Source organism: Pipistrellus kuhlii, unplaced genomic scaffold, assembly GCF_014108245.1.
Source record: "Pipistrellus kuhlii isolate mPipKuh1 unplaced genomic scaffold, mPipKuh1.p scaffold_m20_p_3, whole genome shotgun sequence".
NCBI classification, from domain to species: domain Eukaryota; kingdom Metazoa; phylum Chordata; class Mammalia; order Chiroptera; family Vespertilionidae; genus Pipistrellus; species Pipistrellus kuhlii.
In genome coordinates this window covers 83,578,132-83,588,422 of record NW_023425529.1, presented here as the reverse complement: position 1 = coordinate 83,588,422, position 10,291 = coordinate 83,578,132, and the positions used below count along the sequence as shown (strand labels likewise).

General features: G+C 46.3%; 1 protein-coding gene across 1 annotated transcript in view; it reads right to left on the bottom strand.

The window, feature by feature from the left end:
• Nucleotides 1-947: 947 nt before the first annotated feature.
• Nucleotides 948-10,291, bottom strand: part of WNT5B (Wnt family member 5B) — a 127,640-nt gene continuing 118,296 nt past the window's right edge. The window contains exon 5 of the mRNA XM_045588395.1: nucleotides 948-2,324. Within this exon, the coding sequence (XP_045444351.1) occupies nucleotides 1,866-2,324 (459 nt within the window). The 3' untranslated portion in view covers nucleotides 948-1,865. The remainder of the gene's footprint in view (nucleotides 2,325-10,291) is intronic.

Sequence of the window (10,291 nt, the reverse complement as noted above, 5' to 3'; positions counted from 1 at the left end):
AAGCTAAGGACATGGATTTGGTCTTTTGTAGGCCAGCTGACTTCCATCACTTTCTTTCAGATACCACTCTTTTTGAAAATGTTGACCACTGGTGCTTGCAAAACTGTGAAAACCAGTTACTGGTAAAATACACCTCACAGTCTTTGATGTCAAGTCAGAAGGTTCCCCTTTAGATACTAAAGATACAAGTAGTAGATATAGCCATGAACACTCTCAGGCAGATACCTTTTAGGTTGTTTTGCAGTATTATCATAACTCAAGTTAAAAATTCACTAATTCCATTATTTTCCAGGAAATGCATTCTTCTAGAATAAACAGGTGTCTCTACGGGTTACTGGCTCACCTGAAGGCTGGTCACCTAGTGCAGCCTGAGTCATTGTCTGTCCTAGTTATTCCTGCCTTTTTTTCTAGGACATAACAGCTCCCTTCCTGGCCCCTGAGCTCTGCCTCTCTCCCTCTCTCTCTCTCTCTCTCTCTCTCTCTCTCTCTCTCTCTCTCGGCCCCAGCCCCTGGAGTCCGAAGCTGGAGTGGACAATACCCAGAGCCCTGCAGAGCACCCCCGCTGCCTGCTTTCCCAGCCACCCAGCGAGCAAACCAGGGTGAGCTTGGTAGGATGTAAATGGAGGGGAAGGAAAAGGGAGTGTAAATGTGAGGTTTAAACTTAAATCTCTGAATCCTTTTGTTCATAACAGTCATATGAATAGCTACAGTTTATTGAGTTTTTAACTTAGTGTTAGTCCTTGGGAACAGCACTTTGATGCATGACCTTATTTAATTCTGATAGCGTTCTCCTATCCTTGTCTCTGATCACTACACTAGAGCTCTGAAAAGTCTCCATTTCCTTACCCTCTTCCATATGTGCAGCGTGTAGCAGGGTTCCAAGGACTAGGTAAGAGGAGACTTGTGAAAGATAATCGTGTGTCCAAATAAGAAAAGGGAAGAAAACGTCAACGAAGGGAATTTAATGTCAGAGAGAAGCTGTACATCTGGGACAGAGATGAAGAGACCATGCCAGGCCAGCCGAGCCTGACCTAGCTATGCATCCTGTCGCTCATGAGCCTCCGCTGACGGAGGGGTGACAGCAGCAGCATCACAAGGTTCCTCTCCCCGGCGGGAGCACAGTGCAATGTTCATTCAGTACGGCTACACACCCGGCTTCCTGCAGCTCGGGCACAAGCATCCGGTCCATGTCCATGTCTTTCCTAACATGTCAGGCCAAACGGCCCCTTCCCTCCTGGTGCAGGGAACGTGTGGCAGGAGCTAGTGAACTGTGGCGGAAGAATTGGAAAGAGGCCCAGGGAGGTGCGGGTCCCTCTGCAGCCCTGGGTCAGAGATGGCGTCGGACTGCCCCTCATTTCTGCAGGTCTGCACACAGCGGAAAAGTAGGAAAACACCGGCCCTCTCACAGAACCCGTCAATATTCTCAGCAAGACCCTGCAGACTTCAGACTCTAAACTGAGCTCCTGCCGCCTTCCACAGGGCCTCGAGGCCCTCAGGCTGGAGATACAGGGCAGTCATGCACCCAACAGAGACTCCAGACTTCCAGACGAAGTCATCTCCTCCTACCCACCACCTCTCCCCTCAAGGCCCTGGTGGATAGACAGCAGATGTTCTCAAGTCCCTACATCCTGAGAGTCCCCCCTGGAGGGAGGGAAAAAGACCTCTGTCCCACCCACTGGGAGCCGAGAACCTGCAAAGTCCAATCCTCAAAGACCTCTAGCATCTCTTAAATAAGCTTTTTCTTTCCATTTTCACCTTTAGTTATCATCCATCCATTCATTTATACAAATATAAAATAGATTTATATAGATTTATATATATAATCTTCTGTGAGGCAGCGGAGAGGCGGCGGGGCGCGGTCCCGACTATTTGCACACGTGCTGGTCGACCACCTCCGTGCACTTCCTGCACTTGACGAAGCAGCACCAGTGGAACTTGCAGTGGCAGCGCTCCACCTGGACGCTCTTGAACTGGTCGTAGCCGCGGCCGCAGCACATGAGCTCGCAGCCGTCCATGCCCTCCGAGGTCTTGTTGCAGAGGCGGCCCTGGGTGCCCAGGGAGCCCGTGGTGTCGTTGCGCAGGCAGTAGTCGGGGCTGGGGTCCACGTACACCAGGTCCTCCGGGGTGGGCTGGTTGAAGCGGCTGTTGACCAGCTCCAGCTTGCCTTTGCGGGTGATGCGCATGGCCGCGGCGCTGTCGTACTTCTCCTTCAGCTGGTCCCCCACCTTGCGGAACTCGGCCAGCTGGAGCCAGCACGTCTTGAGGCTGCAGGATCCGGAGACGCCGTGGCATTTGCAGGCTACGTCTGCCATCTTATACACAGCCTGCGGGGAGGAGAGAGAAGGAAATAAGGAGAGTCCCTGATGGAAGATGTCAAGAGGGTGGTCAGAGTGGCCACAGGCCAAGGACAGAAGAGGGCAGTGGGGGCAAGGGGAGTAGTCCTTCAATGTAAACAAAGACTTCTCCAGGACCCCACATGGCTCAGACGGACAGCAAATAAAGGAGCACTGTGAAGACACATGCCGATGAGCATGCCGCAGTCTGACCCGTGACAAGGGTGGCATGGGGCACTTGCTACTTTATCCATTTTTTATGACTTGAAATTTGTCACAATAAATGTGTCAGGGGGGAAAAGGGGATATTTCTATCTTGATCTCAAGAAAAAGAAATAAAAACCAACAAGCTGTGTCCAGCTTCCATAGGATGTGAAGCACAAGTGAGAAAATAGAATCCAGTCAAATTACAAACCTGGGACAGAAACTGCTGGCAGGCCCTGGCTAGCCAAAGCTGTCCCAGTCCTGCCACAGCTCCTCAGAATTCAATAGTCACTAACCCCACAGAGTCATCAGGAGCCTCACCAGAGACCACATCGTATCTGATACCCCTGGGAGAGGCGGTGACAGTGGAGGGAAGGGGGTGAGGCCGGCCAGCAGGAGAGAAGGTCAGCAGAGGTCCATCTGCAGTGGTGATTCATCTGAAATCAAATCCACCCTGGAAGTCACTGAACCACAACAATGTGGAGTGGATTTGAACTTGGGCTATCCCAGATCAAACTGTAAAAGCACAGGTAGACCAGAACGCTGCTCACAAAGTGCTTTCCGATGAAACCATACTGATGCACTGAGTGAAACCGCCCTGGCAGTGGGCCCGGACTGCAGATGGCAGGATAGAAATGCAAGTCTGCTGCCAAGCATTTTCCTCTGCCACAGCCATTGTCACCAACTCAGTGAGGACTCGTTTTTTGAAGAGTTTTTCCTCAGATTTCTTTTCAAGAGGCCCCAGGTTATGCCTTTATTCAGCACTCTGTAGAGACCATTGCAAGTACAAAAACAACTTACCCATCAGCATATTACTATCGTCCAAACTCTTCCTGGTCTTTTTTTTCTCTGGTATGGAATGATTCCCACTATTTTATAACGGAAAAACTGAGGTTCTAGAAAGCCTCAGTAACCTGCTCAGGGCCACCCAGAAGGGACTCAGAATGCCTAGCACTTCTGCACTCCAGTCCTGGGGCTTAAAAACAGCTTAGGGTGAAGAAGGGAGGCAGGCTTAAGGCGGCGCACTTGGCTGGCAGCTCCAGGCCCAGGCAGACAGGAACCAATACCCCCTTCCAACAGGCACTTCAAAGACAGGGCCTGCAATTACCCTCCTGGCACAAATCCCCGCTCTGAGCTGGGGTCTGACATTCCTCTGGAAATGGCCCTCAGACGGGATGTCAGGCATCTGCGCTGCTGGAAGGAGGAAGCATTAAGGCCTAAAGCCGTGTACCTTGCCGCTAAGTGGCTAAGGAAGCAGGATAAGCATCTGCACTGGGAACAAACACTTAGGGAGATTTGGAGAAAAAGCATCAAAAGCTGGACCTCAGAGAGTAAGGATAGGAATTTTAGTAAAACAAATTCAAGAGAAAGAATGTCACCGATCCTAACTATTTAGACATTCATTCCGTCCTTCTTCTAGAAAGCAAGACATTATAGAGACGTAGTACTTGTATTTTATTAATAAAATATTTTACTATCAATGATATATGTTCCTCTTGTCGGAGAATGGCAGGGCGGGAGAGAATCCCAATTTTTGCCCCCCCAACTGAAAAGCAATAAAATGTTTGTTGTTGTTGTTGTTTTGTTTTGTTTTTTTAATGTTTTTAGTTCTCTATCTTGCCTCTGGCAAAGCCCTCTTTAAATCCTTCTTTACGTCTGGCTGACTGAGCATGGTAAAGACAGGAATGTCACAAAGATTAGGCAGCTTTTATCTGGAAAATGCTTGGAAGCCCTTGAGTAGCAAGGTGGTATCAGCCCACTGCTCTTGCTATCAATATCTAAAATGGAGTTACTAGAGAATCTTAGAGGGCAAGAGACATTTCTTGCAAAAATTCTCAAGATTTGCTCTGTGGTCAAGATGTCAAATCCCAGTTATTCTCTGTTTGTTTGTTTGTTTGTTTGTTTTCATCTGGTTGAAAAGTCCTGGCCGGAATGGCTGGTGAGTGTTGGTCCACTCACCAAAGGGTTACAGGTTCGATTCCTGGTTACAGGCATGTACCTGGGTTGCAGGCTCCCCACATGTGGGAGTCAATCAGTAGATGTGTCTCTCACATCGATGTTTTCTCTCTTTCTTTCCCTCTCTCTCCCTCCTTCCCTCCCTTACACCCTCTCTGAAAAGCAATGGAAAAATATACTCAGGTGAGGATTAACAACAACAACAAAAATCTGGTTGTGAAATACTTGTTCAGGGAATTTTCCATCTCTGCCACCATTTAATCCTTCCTGTGGACCTTCTTTTTTCCTCTTCTTTGGTTAATCCTCACCAAAAAATATTTTTTTCATTGATTTTTAAAATATATATATTTTATTGATTTCAGAGAGGAAGGAAGAGGGAGAGAGAGATAGTGAATCATTGGTGATAGAGAATCATTGATCAACTGCCTCCTGCACACCCCCTACTGGGGATCGAGCCCAAAACCTGGGCAAGTGCCCAGAATCAAACCCAGGAACTTTCAGTCCGCAGGTTGATGCTCTAACCTCTGAGCCAAATCAGCTGGGGTCATTGATTTTTAGAGGGTAGAAGGGAAGGACAGAGAAAAAGAAACATTGATGCGAGAGAGACACATCAATTGGTTGTCTCCTGCATGTGGGGTGCCGGAATCAAACCTGGGGCTCTTCAGTGCTCCGGCCAATCCTCTAACCGCTGAGGCACACTGGCCAGGGCCTCTGGAACTTTTTTATGTAGGTGTGAGGAGGTGGAAGAGGAATAACTTTGGCCTCCGATGATGAGTAATGGCTGAGGCCTATTCTTTGAGAAAAGGGTAAAAATGGACAAGAATTCCCAACTTGGGGGATCCAAGATGGTGGCAGAGTAGGTGGATGTCACATTCACCTCCTTCCAGGACCAAACTGGGATTTACAACTGGAATATAGAGCAAGAAACCTGAATCACCAACTGAAAACAAGCTGAAGAGAAGTCTTATAACAAGGACTACAGCAGAGGCCACAGTGAGACTGGTAGAAAGGGCAGAGATGTGAAAAGGCAGTGGCAAGATTTGAGAGGGAAATCTAGGCGTTGGGGGGTTCCCCTGAGAAGCCCGAGGTCTCAGTCTTAAGCCATGCTCCCCAGCCCAGAGCACTGGACGGGGAAGAGGTGCCTACATCACACTGGCTGTGAAAATCAGCAGGGATTCTGTCTGCCAAGGAGAAGCAGGAGTCTGCTAGAGGCACAGGCACCCTCTTAAAGGGCCAAAGCACCAAATCTCATTGACAGACGTATACCCTGGGCTCCAGCGGCGGGAGGGTGAGCAGACTGGAGTTGTGTGAGGAGAGACTGGGATTTGTGGCTCTGGGGAGGGAGCTGAAGGGTCAGGATTCCTGTGCGGTGTCCCCCTCCCGCACCATAGATGCCATTTTTCTGGGATGGAGCACTCCCCACCATACAACATCAGCCTAGGGCAGTGGTCGGCAAACTCATTAGTCAACAGAGCCAAATATCAACAGTACAACGATTGAATTTCTTTTGAGAGCCACATTTTTTAAGCTTCAACTTCTTCTAATGCCACTTCTTCAAAATAGACTCACCCAGGCCGTGGTATTTTGTGGAAGAGCCACACTCAAGGGGTCAAAGAGCCGCATGTGGCTCGTGAGCCACCGTTTGCCAACCACGGGCCTAGGGAAAAGCAACAGCTCCACCCTTTGGAATCCCTCTCACCCAACCCTAGAGAACTTGTGCCATGCTGAGGAGTCAGCTGCCTGCGCTGGGGTGCAGAGATCAAGCAGACTCAGGGGCATCAATGACTAAGTTCTATGGCTTTGTGGGGGCGGGCATTCCCACTACTTTCCCATAAACCTCACTGGTGCCTCCCCCTCATGGGAGCTCCACCAGCCCCACTTTCTGGATTTGTGGCAGCCCCACCCCCAGACTCCTGGTGGCTCCACTCTGCCAAGATCTGGGTAGAATCCAGGACTGAATGAGTTGTGTAACTCTGGGTCAGGAGGCCACACACCCACCTACTCCCAAGCCTGACTGGCACCTCCCCCTCATGGAGATCAACTAACCCTATCCTTCCAGTGGCCCCGAGGGGCTGATTGGGTTCCTGGCAGAATATGGGACAGACAGAGTTGTATGGCTCTAGGACAGGGGCCATTTTCCCCCTCACATGCATGACCAGTGCAGAAATCTCCATTCACGAAGCCAAACTGTGATATGGTTGGGCCTGATAAATTCTGCTGGCCTCACCCTGACGACTCCAAGACCGCACCACATAGGTGTGCCAGCACCCAGTAGGTGACAGCTAGACTTGGCCTAGCCTGGGACATTCACGGAGTGGACTCAGACCCAGCACTGGCACTGAGTTTGAGCCTATAATATCTGGTGAACAACACTTGCCCCTACTTGGTGACTCATTGAGAACCTACCTCATGGAACGCAAATACCACCAGAGGCTCTTTCAGGACTGAGGCTAACAGGCAGCTGGCAGGAACAGACAGACAGAAGCAGATCTCACGGTGCCTTGGGACTTTGCTGACCTGCCCCCAGCCCAGTGCTCATAAAAGCTGGTATTGGTGGGCAGCTTGGTCCTTCCCATGAACACACAGGCCAAGCAGAGGTAGGGTAGAATCCAGGACTATAGGTTGCTGAATAACTTCAAACAGGTTGCTCAGGACCAGTCACAGGCAGAGACTGATATTGGCTGCACCAGAGTCCCTCCCAAGAGGCCCCAGAACCAACACACCCGGTGGCCAGCTTCACACAACATCAGAGCAGGAACCAATTAGCTTCACAAGTGGCATGTCCAAAGGGAGATCTCAGCAGGTGGCAGACCCTGCTGAGGTGAATTCTGCTCAATGTGGTCAGCACCTGCATAGCAGCTTATACACTGTATTTGGGACTGATCCTTATAGTGAGATAGCCTGAGGGTCTACCCCATGCATGAATAGGCCAATAGCAATCAAAACTCAATTAAAACAGGAGGGTCCACATAACCCGTACAAAGAACGTTCCTAGGACACCCAGTGCAGATGATCAAGGTAACTGTATCTCTGGGTCCCACAAAGGGGTATGAGAAGTGAGAGAACAAGGATCAAGAACCTACTGATCAAGAACTTCCCTAATCTGGTGAAGGAAAATGACACACAAGTCCACCAGGAAGCTCAGAAAGTTCTAAACAAGATGGACCCAAACCAAGACATAACATAATTAAAATGGCAAAGTTAAAGACAAATAGAGAATCTTAAAAGCAGCAAGAGAAAGACAGTTATCTATAAGGGACATCTCATAAGACCTTCAGCTGATTTCTCAACAGAAACATTTCAAGCCAAAAAGTAATGACATGTACTATTAAAAACAAAACAAAACAAAACAAACAGGGCAAAAACTAAAACCATTCCCTCTAAGAACAGGAACAAGACAGGGATGCCCACTCTCGCCACTCCTGTTTGACATAGTACTGGAAGTACTAGCCATTGCAATTAGACAAGAGGAGGAAATAAAAGACATCCAAATTGGAAAAGAAGAAGTAAAGTTATCCTTATTTGCAGATGACATGATATTGTACATAAAAAACCCAAAAGACTCCATTAAAAAACTAATTGACTTAATAAATGAATTTGGCAATGTAGCAGGATACAAAATTAATGCCAAGAAATCCATGGCTTTTCTATACACCAACAGAGAAACTGCAGAAACAGAGACTAAAAAAGAAATTCCATTTACCATCACACCAAAAAAATTAAGATACCTAGGAATAAATTTAACTAAGGAAGTAAAGGACCTATATGCGGAAAACTACACGACACTGAAAAAAGAGATAGAGGAAGATGGAAGGAGATGGAAGAACATACCATGTTCATGGATTGGTAGGATCAACATCATCAAAATGTCCATACTTCCTAAAGCAATCTATAGGTTCAATGCACTCCCCATTAAAATACCAATGACATATTTCACCGACCTAGAAAGAACTCTCCAAAAGTTCATTTGGAACAATAAAAGACCCCGAATAGCCACAGCAATCCTGAGAAAGAAGAGTAAAGTAGGAGGGATCTCAATACCAGACTTCAAACTGTATTACAAAGCCACTGTTCTCAAAACAGCCTGGTACTGGCACAGGAACAGACATATAGATCAATGGAATAGAATAGAGAACCCAGATATCAACCCAAATCACTATGCTCAACTAATATTTGACAAAGGAGGCACGAATATACAATGGAGTCAAGACAGTTTCTTCAATAAATGGTGTTGGGAAAATTGGACAGACACATGCAAAAGAATGAAACTAGATCACCAACTTACACCATTCACAAAAATAAACTCAAAATGGATACAGGGTTTAAACATCAGACGGGAAACCATAAAAATACTAGAAGCATCCACAGGCAGCAAAATCTCAGATGTATGCCAAAAGAACTTCTTCACTGATACTACCCCTAGGGCAATGGAAGCTAAAGAGAAAATAAACAAATGGGACTACATCAAAATAAAAAGCTTTTTTACAGCAAAAGAAACCATCAACAAAACAACAAGAAAGCCCACAGTGTGGGAGAACATATTTGCAAATGATACTACTGATAAAGGTTTAATCTCCAACATCTACAAACAGCTTATACAACTAAATAAAAGGAAGATATCAATAAATAATCCAATTAAAAAATGGGCAATGGACCTAAATAGAACATTTTCAAAAGAAGACAGAAGGAAGGCCAAAAGGAACATGAAAACATGCTCAAAGTCACTAATTATCCGAGAGATGCAAATCAAAACAACAATGCGGTACCATCTCACACCTGTCAGAATGGCCAACATCAACAAATCAACAGACAAGTGTTGGCGAGGTTGCGGAGAAAAAGGAACCTTCGTGCACTGCTGGTGGGAATGCAGACTGGTGCAACCACTGTTGAGAACAGTGTGGAGTTTCCTCAAAAAACTGAAAATGGAACTCCCATTTGACCCAGTAATCCCACTTCTAGGAATATATCCCAAGAAACTAGAAACACCAATCAGAAAGGATATATGCACCCCTATGTTCATAGCAGCACAATCTACAATAGCCAGAATTTGGAAACAGCCTAGGTGCCCGTCAGCAGATGATTGGATCAAAAAACTTTGGTACATCTACACAATGGAATACTATGCTGCCATAAAAAAGAAGGAATTCTCATCATTTGCAGCAACCTGGATGGAATTGGAGAACATCATGCTGAGTGAAATAAGCCAATCAACGAAAGAGAAACACCACATGATTTCACTCATTTATGGATAATAAAGAGCATTATAAACTGATGAACCAAAAGATAGATATAGAGACAGTATATCAACAAGTAGACTGTCAAATTACAGCGGGGAGGAGAGGAAGATCTGGGGGAGATAATAGATCAACCGAAGGACTTTTATACATGCATATAAGTACAACCAATGGACACAAAACTTTGGGGAGGGAGGGGATGTGTGGGAGGGAGGAAGGGAGGGGGGCAAAAAAAAATCAATAAAACATATTTAAAAAAATAATAATAAAAAAAATAAAACAAAACAAACAAACAAACACAAAGTGATGAAAAGCAAGAACCTACAACCAATGCTACTTTATTCATCAAGGCTATCATTTAAAATTGAAGGAGAAATAAAGAACTACCCAGACAAAAAAAGCTAAAGGAGTTTGTTACCACCAAACCAGTATTACAGAATGTGTTAAAGGGTCTTTGTTAAGAACACACACACACACACACACACACACACCCCAAGGAACATAGTTAAAAGAATAAAATGGCAATAAAAATGTACCTATCAATAATCATTTACCCTGGCCAGT